The 17,127-nt window shown below is 43.3% G+C and overlaps 1 protein-coding gene across 1 annotated transcript in view; it reads right to left on the bottom strand.

Annotated features, from left to right (window-relative positions):
* The window catches only part of LOC118407508, a 42,430-nt gene that overhangs the window by 17,737 nt on the left and 7,566 nt on the right, over positions 1-17,127 (bottom strand). The window contains exons 6-33 of the mRNA XM_035807986.1: positions 15,187-15,398; positions 14,545-14,659; positions 13,977-14,122; positions 12,346-12,554; positions 12,071-12,191; positions 11,437-11,628; positions 10,902-11,117; positions 10,299-10,573; positions 10,057-10,204; positions 9,690-9,908; positions 9,177-9,351; positions 8,709-8,992; positions 8,064-8,261; positions 7,513-7,645; positions 7,094-7,268; positions 6,686-6,824; positions 5,560-5,820; positions 4,938-5,134; positions 4,137-4,368; positions 3,660-3,866; positions 3,406-3,511; positions 2,698-2,865; positions 2,161-2,309; positions 1,676-1,804; positions 1,159-1,339; positions 638-824; positions 283-494; positions 72-184 (exon numbers count right to left, since the gene is read on the bottom strand). Of these exons, the coding sequence (XP_035663879.1) occupies positions 72-184; positions 283-494; positions 638-824; positions 1,159-1,339; positions 1,676-1,804; positions 2,161-2,309; positions 2,698-2,865; positions 3,406-3,511; positions 3,660-3,866; positions 4,137-4,368; positions 4,938-5,134; positions 5,560-5,820; positions 6,686-6,824; positions 7,094-7,268; positions 7,513-7,645; positions 8,064-8,261; positions 8,709-8,992; positions 9,177-9,351; positions 9,690-9,908; positions 10,057-10,204; positions 10,299-10,573; positions 10,902-11,117; positions 11,437-11,628; positions 12,071-12,191; positions 12,346-12,554; positions 13,977-14,122; positions 14,545-14,659; positions 15,187-15,398 (5,099 nt within the window). The remainder of the gene's footprint in view (positions 1-71; positions 185-282; positions 495-637; positions 825-1,158; positions 1,340-1,675; positions 1,805-2,160; positions 2,310-2,697; positions 2,866-3,405; positions 3,512-3,659; positions 3,867-4,136; positions 4,369-4,937; positions 5,135-5,559; positions 5,821-6,685; positions 6,825-7,093; positions 7,269-7,512; positions 7,646-8,063; positions 8,262-8,708; positions 8,993-9,176; positions 9,352-9,689; positions 9,909-10,056; positions 10,205-10,298; positions 10,574-10,901; positions 11,118-11,436; positions 11,629-12,070; positions 12,192-12,345; positions 12,555-13,976; positions 14,123-14,544; positions 14,660-15,186; positions 15,399-17,127) is intronic.

Genomic DNA, 17,127 nt, shown 5'->3' with positions numbered 1-17,127 from the left:
CAGAAGTTCCATCTGTTTCTGCTACATCACGTGTTACATTTTTAACGTAATTGAAATGTGCTTTAGTTTACCTGGCTTTCTGCTATGATTGACCCGTGCTGTAAGTCAAACGAAGGTCTGCCGACAAAAACAGGAGGTGTGTCGTCAACTGTGACTCCATTGGACGATCTTTCCACGAACAGCCCTATAGACAGAAAGTAGACACCAATGACGCATTAGTATGACTCATAGCTAATAAGATCTAATGCGTACACAGCTATTCTCGTACCGTTCGTGACGTACCTACTTTGTTGTAAGCCCTAACCGTGACGTAGACTGCCTGACCAATTGGCAGCGGTGGGTCAACACTGGAGATATACGCCATCTCCGTGAGATGTAGTCTTGAGGTGGAGTGCACGTCATCTCCGCCAGGAGTCGTGCCTGCACGCCACTCGTAGTGAGACAAACCAGAGTGAGGATCGTGGAAACCGAACCAATGAGCTCCCAGGAATGTCCTGTGGACAGAGTAAATCTTTATCATACATGCTTGTATAATCAATGTCTTTCGTCTCAATGTGTAATGATGACGCATGATCACGCAATCTCTAAATTCTGATTTGGTCCCCCCACAAGGATGGAATCCTGCATGATAACTAACCTCGATGCTTGGAAAGACAAGTCCATGTCGTCCACTCCATCAGACACCGTCCCCACCACTGGAGGTGAGTTGTCGATGATGACACCATCGGATGTTGCAGAAGAGCACAGGTCGGCTGCGTTACAGGCCACCACTGTGACGTAGTATCTTTTTCCAGGAACAAGACTCAAGTGATCCGCAGATGCTTCTGTAGAGAGCATATCGTAATAAGATCCATGCATTAACCAAGTAGCAAAAGAACCATGTGTCTACTTTAATGTAGCGAAAAACGAAAAGATTCCAGGCATGATACTCTGACATACCCTGATGTTGTGGCCTTAGGAGAGACACTTAAATCCACATTTCTTTGTTTGACGGTGATCGGCTAATTTGTCAAGCGCACATGAATTTGGTTCGCGAATGTGCCAAGAACTGCACATTTCCGTAACACAAGAGCCGTAACTTACTACTACCGTAAAAGTTATGATTTGCACACCTGTTGCAGAATTAAAGAGAAAAAACGCAGTATAGTTGTGACCAACCTTGAAGTAAACCGATATCTTCAGTCTCCATGACGTCATCACATCCGGGACATGTGCCGATGCTCCAAGTGAAACCAATTAGAGCCGTGTGGGGGTCGTGGAAACCTTCCCACCAGGCATATAGGGTTTCTATGTCCGTCTGTGGTGTAATCATTAGTTGATCGTTGGTCTTTATCTGCTGCTAATGTGGTAGTTACCATGTATCTAGTGCAATCAAAACCCCGTTTACTGAACGGGCGTTCGATTATGTTCTCTTGAAGCAACAGAACTAAACTGAAAACATTGTTTAAATCGGTGGATAGCACATCAAAGAGCAGGAGACGTGTATGATCGATATCTGTCCATTCATCAGATACCGTCTCTCACTACCCGTCACAAATTATGGTATAGGTGTTGTAGCATGTCAGGCCCTCCGGACCACAGATTGTGCGTGCGTGAATTTATCACTTGTTTGCAGGTTCAAGGCCAAACGAAGAAGATATACCTTTGAACTACATGTACCAACAAGTAATATTACCTGGAAGTCCTCATCATGCCTGTCCCCACCAGACCCACCGTCGTACACAAACCCTGCCGCGGGAGGAGACGTCTCCACCACCGTTGCCCAGGAGGTGGCAGAGGACGACAGGCCAGGTCCATTGTAACCCTGGAAACAAACGGGCAGAATGAACTTATGTTTATAATAAAGTACATTGTCCATGTGTCGTGTTTATCCGTTTTGTGGCAATGACCATTTTGATGCCCAATAAGCATGCACAGAATTGTACAACGATGAACTTCTTGAGGCGATGATTAATGAAGACCTGCATCTGCATCACTTACTAGATCACTTTTCAATACGATGTCCTGGAAAAGTAATATCATATAATTGATTCCATTTTTATGGTATTTTGCTATTAACGACGTCTCAATGTCCACTTATGATGGCATTTTGCGATAAACACAAAATGCCATCAGAGCCGGACAATCTGGTCTCCTTACATCTTGTCCATAATGACCTACCATTACAGATATGTAGTACGCATGTCCCTCCTGCAGATGTAGGTCCAGTGCGGAGTCTGACATGGCCTCCTCTAACTCTGTCCTGGTGAGCGCCATCATGTCACAGTGGCCGGGCTGGGATCCCACGCACCACTCATAGTACGACATGCCTAAACAATACAGTAAACATATATTCACATGTCTTACAGAAAAAGAACTTTTAGTTTGCTATGTAATTGTGACAAAATCGTGCGCATGCAATGTCCATAACAAACGATATAAGAACGGATAGTTCTGTAGCCCGAAATGTCGAAATGTAATCATTTTAATCATTTCTTTTAATAAAAAAAAATAAGGTAATCAAAAATACCTAACCCATGCATACAAGGTCAATCCATACTTTATTGAGTTATGCTACTCAACTACAACACAGGTAAACTGACAGTAGTTGGGACATATATCATTGACTTTCTTAACAAGGATAAAAAATACATTAAAACCACGTGTAAAAGTTTGCCAACCCTCAGGTGACGCTAATGTTTTATTGCACAAACCTACCGCTCTCAGGATCCATGAAGACTCTATCCCAGCTGGCAGACACAGATGACGTAGAGAGAAGGTACCGGCCTCCTACATCTATCTCAGCATCAGTCACAACAGGTGCCGAGACGTCCACTGTCACTCCCCGGGACACGCTCGTCACGGTCAGGCCAACATAGTCAGTCGCTACGGCAAACATATATTTTCAATAATACAGTAAAGGCGTGGAAAAGCTTACCTATAGCAACTGCTTTGTCACTTTTGATACCTGTAAATCTGCTTGGTGATTACTACTAGTATTCGGTAACAGTACGTGCATAGAAGACAACTGAAAGATAAGAACCTTGTACAGGAATTTTTCTATTACTCGAAATATCATATCTTCATATATGTAAGACAGAGCTATCATCTGTGAACAGCAAAGTACCAACAAAATTGACCATCCTTTACCTCTAACAGTTGCATAGTAGGTGTGCCCTGAATACAAGTGAAGGCCATGCACTGTTGCCATGTTTGTAACGCCAACATCAATGTAGTCCTGAATGTCAACACCATTTGGACTGGTACCTGCCAAGAAAAAATATCAATATCCTTTCTTTTAGAACAAATACAAGTTCAACCTAATAGTGTCAAACTTCTTAATTTAGTTATGATTAACACTTGAAATGTAAGATTGAACAAGAAACGTTGTATCCATAAGACGTTACGTGCAGATTACGTACTTACCAATGGCAACTTCATACTTGTGAATCCCGCTATGATGCGACGATCTGCCGTGCTCCTCAACGTCAACAAACGCGTCCCAGTAGATTATCATCTCTGAGGTTGACGTCTGACAAGAAAACAAAAGTTGCTTTAATTTGTAATGTTTGTGTGGGGTGGGAATGCGTAGGTACATGTATAATGTAACATGCGAATCCAATAATAGTTTTCTTCTTAGTAGCTGTTATATACCTGGAGTATATAACAGTACTATTTACCTGGAATTGTGTGTTCTTATCGTTGACCCACACGTGCCCCGGCAGTGGAGGGGTGAGATCCACGGTGATACCGTTAGAACAGGAGTCTACCTCCTCCAGGGACTGGTCGAACAACTCGAACTGCAGAACTGTCGCGTTCGCGTGGACACAGATGTGGTACCTCCTTCCGTGTAACAGCTCTATGTCTGGGACGTTCACAAAGTTTTCCTGAAGGAAGATAGCGAATAAAGTCGTAAGTAATAAAGCATGGATTGTAAGATAACATGTATAACAGGTATCCTATCGGGTGCTTCATTTCCTTGGCATAATTTTCATTGATGTTTAGTGCCTTAAGTGCGAACAACAGGCAACAAATAGGCAGATGCTTTACCATCATCTGCAAAGATGGAAGGATGCCTACAAGTGACGCTGGCGAAGCATTTCCTGCTACCTTCTCCCAGCATAATTCACAACATTCGTTGCGATATAAAACCTTACCTCAGTTTCTCCACAAGCCAAAACCTGTGGGGCACTGCAGTCGTAATCTGGGTACTTCAGGCCGTGACGGGGAGCGACATAGGCCCAGTTTTGAATGGCGTCGTCAGAGACCACCTTCCACCGGTAGTGTCCGTGCCGCAGTGTCGGCCAGACCGCGAACAGTTTGTCACGGGCGGGCGTGAACTCCTGGTCGGGGACCGGCCATTTATCATTTTGTGGGAGGTGAACATCACTGTAAATGAAAGCGGATATTCAAAACTATTTTTTACTATCGAAAGTTTAACAGGAATTGCTTTGGCTATCACCTTCCTTGGGGTAATATTTTACACTGCAACTAGATGGCGCTATTTATCACTTTGTGGGAGGTACAGCGCACTACAAAGTTGGATATTTCATCACGTTTTGAGTCCATAGGTCCCACAATTAGACTATCGACATATTGACAAGAATAGGTTCGTCTGTCACCTTCTTCAGGGCAATACTGACTGGTGCGAGAATGCGGTCCCAAACGTGACTCAACTTGTAGCCCCCCTCCCCCTTCCCGCATCATGACAGGCGTAGAGTTTATTCTACTAGTAAGTATTGCTATAAGGAAGGCGGTTGACGGTACATGTCTACCGAAACTTCGGCAGAAAAATTCCTCCTGATTATGGATGAAGAACTCTCTATACTCAGTGAGTTACCATGCTGATGAAACTATTCACCTTGGTGTCGATGTAACTTGGAGTAGTACTTGTATAAAATCGTTGTATCGAAATACATCTCTAGTCCTTTACCCAAATTTCTGGTTACTTATCGCACCTTATGTGTGTTGATTCCAAAGTCCCTACAGCGTCGATGACCGTGGGTGGAGTGATGAGGCTCGGGTCGGGCGAATCACAGTCCAGCACGTCCCGAGCGGCGGTAGAGTACAGACCCACCCTGTTGTACCCTCGGATGAGCAGTCGGAGGCAATGGGTGAAGTCTAAGTCGTCATCCAATGTTACCTCATGAGTGAGCTAGGAAGAAAAGGAAAAATTGTTCAACGTGTCCTGAAAACATGTTTAGAAGGCAATTGCTGGCCTCATGTGTAGAATTTGGAATTACGCTGCCATGTTGTATTTCGTATCATATAGTATACAGTATGACAATGACAAACTTTAAAGCACAGCAACTATACAAGGTACAACATACGGCAGCTTGTGCTACATAAGAAGCATACCACAAGGCTAATGTACCTCACTAACCTCAATACCTACGATCATGGGGTATGTGAAAAAATGCACTATTACTGATGGAATTAGGGCATTTTTGTACATTGTCCTATATTAACAATGTATGAATTGTCACATATATCATATCATATCAGTATGATATGCGTTGTTTTCATATCATACAATTATGCCTAATTGTACTCAGTGCCAATTACATGAACTATACTTACATGGCCTGCGATCACCATTTTCGTTTGGATAGTTTGCCAGGGTAGAATTATGCCACCATAAGCCGAACCCCTTGAGGACATCTCCGTTGCCAAGTTCCACTCGTAGTTGATCAATGAATCCACTAGTGGGGCTGTGTCCTCATGGCCAAACTGCTGCCATGTGAACTCTAACACCTTTGACGCCCTGTCGTACCCGACGGAGCTGATATGTCCCGGAGTCGGAGGGTTGTGGAGTACCGTGAATCCATCACTATGTACGGGCTGCAAGAAATTCCCACCCAAACGAAAATGAAATCAGTTAGTGACATCACTTGTAACAGACGTTTTACCGTAAAAGCTAACTAAGAAGACTTGTTTGGTAATGTCCGTGATCTTCTGGATTTTAATGAAACAATATAAAACGAAATAAGGTATGCATGTTTTATAGAGTCCATTCCAAGACACCATGCGGATGTTTGTGGCCATTGTTAAGAATTGATTTTAAAGTTTTGTAATTATATGTCTAGGACATTTGATACTTCAGAAATATTTGTAACACTGTTTCAACTTTATAAATATTTCCCTGGTCCTGTAAAACTTTGGAAATATTCATCGTGTGGAATTGGATACTTCTAATGGTTTCTAAATACTGATAACAGCATTCTACCATTATTTACCATTTTCTACCATTTTTTGTAAATGGTTCAGTGGGCTGGGAAGATAGCAATTCACACATCCTTGCAAAGTATGGTTGGGTGCCATGCAACAATGGCCCTCCACAAAGGATCCACCAGTGCCCAGCAGTGAAATCTAAAAATATACAGATACAACAATAGGGCTTACTTTTATGGGGGCAATAAACTAATTTAACCATTTGGCCAGGTTAACCATTTTTTGTAAATATTTATAAATGTGAAATAATCACACAGAGGTTTCACAATTATTCTAAATAAAGATATTTTTGTACAGTTACTTTCAAAATGTTTCTAAAATATTCAAAGGAATTCAAATATATGAGTACTTTCTCAGTCAATTTTTTTTAAAATAATTTAATTATTGTGGCTCAGATATTCTTTTATTCAAAATAATTCAGACTAATTATAAATATCGCCTAAAAACCCTCATGGTGTCTTGGAATGGACTCTACCTGGAAACATCCGGATAGGTGGCACAACTTGACCACAGACCGGTACCGATTCGTGTTTAGGAGGAACAGTCCTGTCCACCCGCCATGACTGGACATCTGCATGTTCCTGAAGTCTGTGATTCGTGTCCATGAGGGCACTCTGGGACAATCAAAGAAATGCAATTAGATGTGCTCGTCTCATATGAGTTGCAGTCTGTTAGATGTAATATTCTAATTGCAACCATTGTAATGACTAATGAATCAGCAATTCAACCTTCAAAACCCAGCTGAAAGTCTGTGGGCTGTTGGTTCTGTCACAGCCTACTCGAAAGTTCTGCGACCTACGAAAAAATGTGACCGCGCCGTATTGAATCAAATCATACTGTCCAACGTCCAATGAGCATGGAAATCAGCCATCTTCATACTTACCCGCCCAGTGTCACTTCCCTCTCCACAGCCCACTCAACCCGGCGCAAGAATGGCTTCACGGTGTCGGGAATGGTCCAATGGGCCTCAACGGCTGTTGTAGAAATCTGGAAGTCTTTGTCTTCTGAGCATCCAACATGGCTGACATCAGTGTGATGGAGGAAAGTCCTGTTAGTATCTGAAAGGGATGTAAATGCATTTTGAGTTGATTGAGTTTATATTGAAATGCCCTTTTGGCTTCAGCCCAAAATGAAGCTAATTTTCCAGGGCTGATAACGACATCATGATTGTATTGCTGCAGAGAATAAAAATAAATAGTAGAATTTACATACAATGCATGTAATCTGCATTCAAGTTGGGACTAAATATTGCATTAAGTAGATTGAACTAGACCACTGTAGATGTATGTATGAAATTCGTACCCATGTTGCAGCCAAGACCATCGAAGACTTCCGTCCCATTGATGACGTCATCATCCTTTAGGACCAGAACTCCGTCTGACGTCACTGAGATGTTTCCGGATTCCGTACCAGCCACGACGGTGACGTAATAGGTCTGAAAATTTGAGAGATTTCAATAACCACAAAACGTAAGGAAAGCCATAACACAACTATTGAAATACCTACCATAAATGCATGTATGTCTCCACGCAACAAATGCATTTCTAGTATCTGTATCTGTACCTGTATCTGTATCTATAAAACCGGTATAACCGCCCTTCATCGTATCACACCGGCTTCGCAGGCACAAAGCGCGACAGCGGCTGGTTATATTACACTGAACGGTCTGACACACCTAATTTTGCACATCTATGCAAGTGTTCTCTAGAAGTATCCACCGAAGACACCCTTACTGTGCTTGTTGATAACAAGTTCGACAGTCCTGTGAAAATACGTTTTTGAAGACATCAATCGTAGGCTGAAGGCATGACTATTACTTGTTCTGTTTTGAGCCAATAACTGGAAAGTCTTACCTGAAAAGTGTCCAGATTCAGGTTGTGGGCTGTGAAGCTAGTGTTCTGTTCGACGTCCGTGAATGAGGCGACGTCTGCCGTTCCAGGCTGCGTTCCGATGCCCACCTGGTAGGTGACGTCCTGATGTGGATGTGCGAACCCCAGCCATGCGCAGCTGATGGTGTCAGTTCTGCACTGGATATCTATGTCAGCAGGATTCTAAAACGCAATAACAAAGTTTGTCTAAACATACGGTAGACCATTAAGGCTAACGTCACATTTCCAAACCGGGGCTCGGTCTGGCTGTTTTTGGAAACGAAAGCTGCCCGGTCGGGCCCCGGTTTGAAAAGGTGTCGCAAGCAACTCTGGGCATTCTACTATTTAACGATAACGTGTATGGTTTCGTTAATACTAGTTGATTTATTAGGTTGGTAAGTCATTTTCCGGAAAATTACTGTTATTACAGGCACACAGTAAATTTCAAATTCGGATATTTCACAAATCATGAACAAAGACTAGATGACTCAGTCACGTTTGGGACAGTATTCCCCTTGTCGCAACGCCGCCATGCGGTAACTTAAAAGTGGAGTACATTCAAAAATAAACTGTTGTCGTGCTGAAAGAACTTAACTTGTACATGCAATTATCAAACGACTCCCGGCTTACCCCGAAGACAGAAGGTTCTCCTGCTTCTGGATCAAGTTCCATCACGACTCCCCGTGACGGGACGCCCACAACGTGCACGTACGGCTGTGACGTCACCACCGTGCTGAGGCCTGCAGCGTTCTCCACCCGGACGGACACGTAGTACGTGTGCTGGCCGTGAAGATGCCAGTCCAGGGATGATAGCGGGATGGACACACACGTCGGTGGAGACGTAACGTTACAAAACCTGTCATCAGCTAGCAATGGCGCGAAATCCAGTACTTCAGTTGTACCAGGGTGATGGCCTGAGTGCAAAAGTGAATAATATATAAAACGCGTGAATATAGATTTGCCTGTTGTCCAAGAAGAGACAACGGCATGTCATGATGTACAATAAGAGAGTCAACAATTTGCATACCATGAAATCAACTGAATAGTGGAATAAATGAATCATAATGCCGCTACATCAACAGCACTACGAAAACCTACCAACAGAGTACTCAAATTTGTACATTCTCCTTGTATCGTCGATGTCGTGGACCGACGTCGGTCTAGAATCCCACCTGGCAACCAAAGACTGAGTCTCGTTGTTTTCTTCCAGCGTTACATTGATCGGGCCAGAGAATTCTGGTGGAGTCACGTCAACAATGACAGGCCCCAAGGTCTGTGTGAAGAAGAGAAGACAGCTAATTGGATCATTCACCATTAGTAAGATAGTCAAGGTATTAAAAGGTACTTCTCCGCCCTTCAGGCCGTAGGGCACGTAAATGGGTTGTTAATCTACTATGTCTAGCGCGTGGTATTGGAAGGCGGAGACAATATCTCTCCTTTTACCACCCTTACTCTCCTACACCATGGTGAAGTAAGGAAAGCCATGTGAAGGACCACAAGGACATAACGTCTAGCCAATCACGCTAGTATTGAAATCAATGGCTTCTCAATCTTACCATTCGACGCCACGAATAAGCAAGACACGTATGAGATATATTTAACAAAACTCACCTTAGTAACAGACATCTGTGCCCTGTTGAAAGCCTTCAGGACTAGGTAGAACTGCTTCCCTTCATCCAGGTTGGGATGGTACGTCATGAAGTGGGAGTGAGCGTTAGTGGATGTGAACGGCATGATGTCGGGGAGATCAGGAGACGGCGTGCTGCTGAGCCCAACCTCGTAGTCGTACACTTCACTGTCAGGGTCCTCACCGTTCCATCGTAGTGACAACTGGTTAGAAAAGGGAAATAGCATAAACGTTAAATCCGATTCTCGTAAAAAATATGGGGTAAATATACGTTAAGGATTTTGAAGCTATACGGCTCTATATGAATATGAAGACAAACAAACAAACAAAACAAAAACAAAAGGACCGTACCATGTTCTCCCTTGATAAGTAAGCATTGCCGGAAAAGGGGCCGATTGAAAGACAGTCGCTGTCTGTATACCCCGGATGTTCTGTTCCGTTCAACGGTAGCTCAAGAGCAGACCACAGGCTGACGTCATCCATTTGCTGAGAAACATTGCTTTTGGAGAATAGAAAGGAGATCGATAAGTTCGCTTGAAATGAATTTTTTGTGGTTACTTAGTTGATTTTTTTCTAGATATATATTTTTGTACCTGCATACTGGAGACGGTTCGACAATTGGTTGCCTGAATCCGCTGCTGTCAATCATCCAGACGTCACCGTCCGTGCCTCTGATGACTCCCGGTATGTAGTGCAGATTGTCCACCACCAGGTCTGTTATGACGGGCGGTGTCACGTCTACGGTCACACCGTCGGAGCAGACAGGTTCTGATGGCTCCAGCGCACGGTTGAAGGCGATAACCGTGCAGTAGTACAGACCTGGGTGTGGTGCTTCCCATTGGGCGTGGGTTGACGTGGTGTTCGCTACCTACATGTGATGGAGAGGGCAGTGATTAAGAATATAAAAGACCATTCTAAATCATTCTATGTATGACACACGTAAAACGTTTCTTCGCATTAACTTCTTCTCTAGACACATTCTTACTCTAGCATCTAGTTTGCAATGGATTGGCAGGAGTCTCTTTTTGGTGTAGTAGGACCTTTCTACCACTGCATTTTGCCAATCGAAGTCACGTTATCGTACAAGACTACTTACGAGTCCCAAATTCTACCCAGGCGGTTGAAAGCTATAATCTATCCCGAAGAGATGCCGGCCAATCCACGGAATACGTAGACTGGATGCCAGGTTATCTTACCTGAACGGTAACGTTATTCCATAACTCAGTTATATTTTCCAGGGTCAGACAGTCCTCGGCAAAGCCATACATGTAGAACATGACGCCGCTTTCCCTGTCAAAGAAACCTTCCCATGATGCCTGAATGATGTTTTCCTGCTGGAAGTCCAGGTCCATTTCCTCCGGCAAACTGTCATGGACGTGCCCAGGCAGCGGTGGGCTGGTGTCAACGGTTATCTGAAACATTTCAAACAAGAGTCCGTAAGACACAAACCTCTGTGTAGTCATTATGGTGTTTGCGGCGTGTTAAAAAGTGTTTCATATGTTCTTTAACAGGGAAAGCTATGCCTTTAAAACCAATTTCCATTACAATCCATAGCCTAACGTTTGGTGGAGAGTAGCTAACTGTCCCCCACAGAAAAGGTTGTAGTTGTGCACGTAACACAGGCAAGCAACAACTGATATATTGTGCTGTACAACGCTGCCTTCAAGATGGGGGTGTCGGTCTATAATCATGCATTATCTGAAAATCAATGTAATAATTATGTCCACAAACCTGAAACCTTTTCTGTGCCTGCAGCATGGCGTTGTTTGTGGCCGTGATGATGATGTAATAGTCGTGGTCATGGGTACCTGTGGAGATGTTCATCTTGTTCTCATCCGGAGTGAACTCGTGGTTACGGAAGTAACACTCCTCGTCTTTGGGAATGCAGGTGCAGAATGGAGGAGGGCATTCAGGGTGCAGAGTCTGTAAACGTAAGACAAATTTTTGTTGGTTGTGAAGCCTGAGTGCATGCTACTTCGGTGCCGCAAACCATTGTCCTGCTGCTGCATATATGCTGCTAGTATGTAATAGATGTGATGGATGACTCCATTAGTCTTTTGAAAGGCATGTGGATACTCCCGTAGATAATTTCATCAGGTTTGCAAAAGATTGAATGGCAAATTTCTTTATTCACGACGACAATACTTCACGTTTGGGACCGCATTTTATACAGTGCAGAAGCGACACCTAGCTGCAGTTTGCAGTGATGATGGACGCTGACCGAAACGTTCGTTGGCCCTTGTAAGTATGTGGTTGTGAGCAGTTAGTGACATACGTATATACCATTTCTGTTCTAACAATCGTAAGCCATAGCTACCTGAAGATAGAATCTGATTTTAAGAAAGTCATTTTGAATATTGCTCACGGAAGGCCTTCTGACGGCGACCTGCCCCTCCCCATGGACAACAGTGGGATCTGCCATGTCGTGTAACTCCCAGTGGATGTTGTGGAGGCCGCTGTGGTCATCGTAGGCAGTGAACACAACTCTGCAGTGGAATAATTTAAACTTATGATCGAGTCAAACAACACTATATTGTTTAAAATGTCGCAAAACCAATCAAGGACATCTGTTGTTTTGGAGTTTTATAGGTTGGACCAATAAGATAATATAGATCATGGATTATAATAGAAAAATCTTACGTCATCTCAAAAAGATCTTCTGAGTGATGTACTGCCAAAGTATCTACTCCCCCTCGTGACAGAAAGATGTCCTCTATGATTGGAGGAGACGAGTCCACGTGGATGGTGACGTAGTCGTCAGCATGGTTGCCTACCACGTCGAACGCACGAACCCAGAAACGGACGGTATCTCCGTCCTGACGGGGGATGTCATGACTTTGTCTTTGCAGCTGGAAATGTTGACGCGTGATTAACATTCAATTTAGACCAGATGAAACACCACATTCTGACAGATCAATTGACATTAGAATTTGCATATTTTTATAAACATATGAACGTGCACGTGACAGAACTTCATGCCAAACGGTACTCTGTGGTGCATTCGATAAGATTGGACACACATTGGAATCCAACTAATTGCATTACGGCCTATCGCTATGCAAATAAAGCTAAAGGCACAACCCGCCGTACGTGCAAATACGTGCTGTCTACGTGCCAAAATGTGCACAATATTTTGGGATCCGTAAGTGGTAATAGGGCCTTCACACGGAAATCGAATTAGCAGGAATCAAGCCGAACAAGCCGGAATGAAGTATTTGCAAACTTCGTGTCACATTCGGGGCCATTCGGGTGGGAATTCCAAATGGGCCTTTAAATCCCCTTCACACGAGAAGGAATGAGCCGGAATACCGTCAGAATGAAAATTCTTGTCTATTCCTGTGAATTCGTAGTGCATTCTAGACATTCTTACGGCATTCGAAATATTCTTTCGGCCACATTCTGGCAGGATTCGAGGTGGCTTGCCGTTTCAGTTCTCCATCGAATGAGATAAAAATGTTTCGAATAATGTTAGAATGCAGTACAGTGCGGTCAGACTACAGTCAGAATAGTTAGAATACACTAGAATCCACTACGAATGCCATTCGATATTTCTCCACTTCGAATGCACCTCGACAGTTTTTAACATGTCAAAAACTTTCGAGCCAGCCAAAAGAACGGGGCCGAATATCTCGAATGCAGTAAGAATGTTTAGAATACAGTACGAATTGCGAGGAATTGCCACGAATAGAAAAAAAAATTCATTCGGACGGCATTCCGGCTCATTCGTGCTCTCGTGTGAAGGGGGCTTAAGTGCCGCCTCCTACGAACTCGTACGGAATCCGACGGATTTTGGAGCAAGCAGGCACGCCGTAGACTGTTACGTGCAGACAAGACTTTGTGTGCCATCGGGCTGCGGATTGCCCCCCTGGACGCGTACACGTGCCAGTACTGGTTACGCGCCTGCCCTGTACAGCCTGAGCGTTTTCAGAAATACGTGATGGACGTGGCCTAAAAAAAAGTACGGACAAATTGCACGTACGGCGGGATGTGCCCTTAGCGGATTCTACTGTACACTAGAAATAAAAACTATGACAATGTCTTCTCTCGTCACAAACTGAGTACGTACTAGCGAATAAATAATCATAATTTGAGTATATTCACTTCATCAACGGTCTTAAATGGCGACAGAAAGGGGTCAATAATTCAAAGGAAACTACAGCCACGACAAGCATTCTGTCTTGTTGACAGTCGGCTTTACACAATTCCACGTTGTTGACCGTCGATTGAGTCATTCTGTTGACAATAAAGTAAAGGAACTTCCTCTGAGTTACCGTCATATCCGTGACGTTCTGCCAGTTTTCGGGCGGACTGCCGATGCTCCTCCCTCCCTGATGGTCCACTGCCCAGTCAGTCTGGAACATCGTCACGGTGTTCGCGTTCGGGATGGCCTCACGGGACCGAGTAGCCGGGGGCTGGCCTGCGAAGTACATGTTAGTGGAGGGCAGTTCATCTTTAATTTGAATCGAGTAGTCTCCAAGCAGACCCCGGCCATAGTATCAAAGCTGGCCAAGGAGTATAGCCGGCACGTTTGACTCCCTTTGGCCAGCTATACTCCTTGCAATTGGTCAGCTTTGATACTATCTCTAAGGCAACGTAGGGTCTGGTTGGAGACTAGAATCTAGGGCAAAGAGTCGCTGTTACAGAAGAGCACAACTGTCAACAGATGGTACCGACAGTACCTTACAATTGACGAAAGAGAAATATGCAATCGTGGCGAGATCTCTGAAATACTATGATGATTATGAAACATCTGCCAGTAGCTCCCACCTCTTAGAAAGAGAATTCAGGTAAGAATGTCATGCCCGCATCATCAATGATAGGACCTGTCACAGAATATACCTGTCAGTTCTTCGTAGCCAGGCAGAATAGGCGGCGTGTGTTCTTCTATGGCGTTCAGAAACTTGTTGTGTTTGTGTAGTTGGTTGCAGAAGTGGTCCGACCACGACACAGTCACCTGAAGAGGAAAAATCATAGCAAGATGTTGTAGATATCACAGGGAACGAAGCGTTGAAAATTGACCGATTAAAACTATTCACGTTTTGGATGACCCTGTAGCTCTACTGGTAGCAGCCTCACAGTTAAGCTCCTGGTTCCAGTTAGTTTATAACAGGGAGACGCCGGTTAACCGTTTCTATCCCAATTCGGGGCCTGACCGGGCAGCTTTCGGGAACGAAAAGTAAGACACCAAACTACACAAACTACACGTAAAAACAATAGTCGTGAGCATTAGTTGTGTGCTTTTTTGCGTATACATTTCTATTTTTTGTTTCCACAATCAGCACGGCCGCGGTTTTGAAAATGTTTCGTAGGAATACATGTATAGACATCTAGGTTGGGAATGCCGTATGGAAAAGCAACCCCTGCCTGTAGAAATATACCTTGCTATATATATATATATATATATATATACAAGGAAACTTTCTGCCCTTTGTGTCACTAGGCACAATAATGGCACCATTCTAAATCATACACAGTTATTACCTGTGGTCCGTTTCCCATGGTATCTTGCAGGTTGGTCTGCCACACCCCTCCAGTTTCGTCAGAAGTTGACTCCGCCCACATGGGATGGTGCCCGGATGTGTCAGCCTCGACTGTGCTGTTGTCGTCATAGATGAGGAATCTGCGTGCGATGACGAAGTTCCCGTCATTCGGTCCGCAGCCGTCCTCTACAGTCAGCACTATGCTGTACACCCCTGTGGGAAAGTGTAAACGCCCGTCATTCATAAATAGCACGTTGCAACAAAGCATGTGAATAGTACATTGCACGTGAATTGGTCTTTATGAAAGTGTTACCTGAGGCTAATAAACTTTGACCTTTCCAAAAGGTAGTTTTCTAACATATACACATACATCATCACATCAAGTCTTTCTTAATAAGCTTACGTCCCTAAAATTAGGCCTGAAAATAGCACTGTCTGTGGAATATTTATGTATTTTGACACCTTTGTTGAAACCTTTTCTCCCACAATTCAAGACGGTCGGTTTTAAAATGACATGCAAATGAGCCAACATGGTGGCAAGTTGTTATTCTTTCGATTGGTTGTATTTTTTTTCGAAAATTACCTTTTCAATTTTCAAGATATGAGTCAATTTATGAATTTATGTAGTACACGCATGCTACAGTTTTCACGTAGTAAACATACCATATATTGGAGTTATAATGGGCTATGTCGACATAGATCTCAGAGCGCTTTCTAGCGCCCTTTTGTCTTCGCGGGCACTTTGATGCAAATCTCCCCTTTATCTGTGCTGGGAGTGTGAGTACTCAGCTGCAGTGTGTGTATTCAATGTTCTAGATCTTGTATAACGTCCTTGGTTGCAAGCTACAAGCTTGCTTTATGTGACCCACGTTTTGTCACAGTGGTTCGGGAATTTAATTTCTTATACAAATGTATAAACTGCTTGATTTGATTGTCTGGGCATCGGTATGCATGAATCATTGGGTTTATGTAATACATCTTGTGACATCAACACAACGGAATATAGATGAAGAAATCCAGGTAAGTACCACATGTTGTTATTTCATTTTCTGATAAAGACTGCATAAAGAGTCAAAATCGGTGAATTTTAAAAGGTTTCCCTTGTCGTTTTAGATCGCTAGTCAATGTATAAAATATTCTTTGTTCTTTTATTCTTTGGAGGAATGTTTACGACGCAGAGGAATATTAATGCAACTAGACAAACCATCGATCATACAACATATCTGCTCTTTTATCTCCACTATAACAGAAAAGCGAGGAGAAGTTGAATTTATCCAGCAATAGTCTCATTTTTTATCTGTGAACTGTATCTTTTCATCATGTCTTGTTGTGACAACCTCCTTGGTTGTGACCTGTACTTAGCCCGGAGTGGCAAAAATGTGCAATAACAATAAAGGTCTTCATTCACTCGTTCATTAAACGTAACTACTTGAAACACAATGGCGCTCGGAGCACAGTTGCACATCCTTGCTATATTTCATATGAAGGGACATTTGTTTTTGTACAACCGTTTTCTGTGAAAATTTGTCACCGAAAAGTAAAGTTGTTGCTTGGTAAAGTTGTTTACCACATCATAAAACGTTCGGCTCGGAATACTAGTAAACTGCTACCAGTTTGTTCGAAAGAAATACAAACGTCTCCATTTTGGTGAGTTATGGGGTTAAATGTTTCGAAATAAGCATACTTTAATTGACAAAATTTGTGTAACAGTAAATACATGTGCATTTTGTGCGGCATTGAGAAGAAAACAACCATACCATGTTACATGTAGCGAAAAATTTGACCCATACAATAAACTGTTCACGCCGGCGCCAAATTGAATTTTTTGCCAGTGATTTGGCAGTGCCGTCAAAAGCAAAACATAAATCGTCCAAGAGGCCGACTGAGATTTCTTTGATGATGGAATACCTTTGAGTATTTTGACCATAAGATGAACTATACT

The sequence above is a fragment of the Branchiostoma floridae genome, unplaced genomic scaffold (genome assembly GCF_000003815.2).
Source record: "Branchiostoma floridae strain S238N-H82 unplaced genomic scaffold, Bfl_VNyyK Sc7u5tJ_1383, whole genome shotgun sequence".
NCBI classification, from domain to species: Eukaryota; Metazoa; Chordata; class Leptocardii; order Amphioxiformes; family Branchiostomatidae; genus Branchiostoma; species Branchiostoma floridae.
Note: the sequence above shows the minus strand (reverse complement) of the source record. Positions and strands in the feature narration are given on the sequence as shown.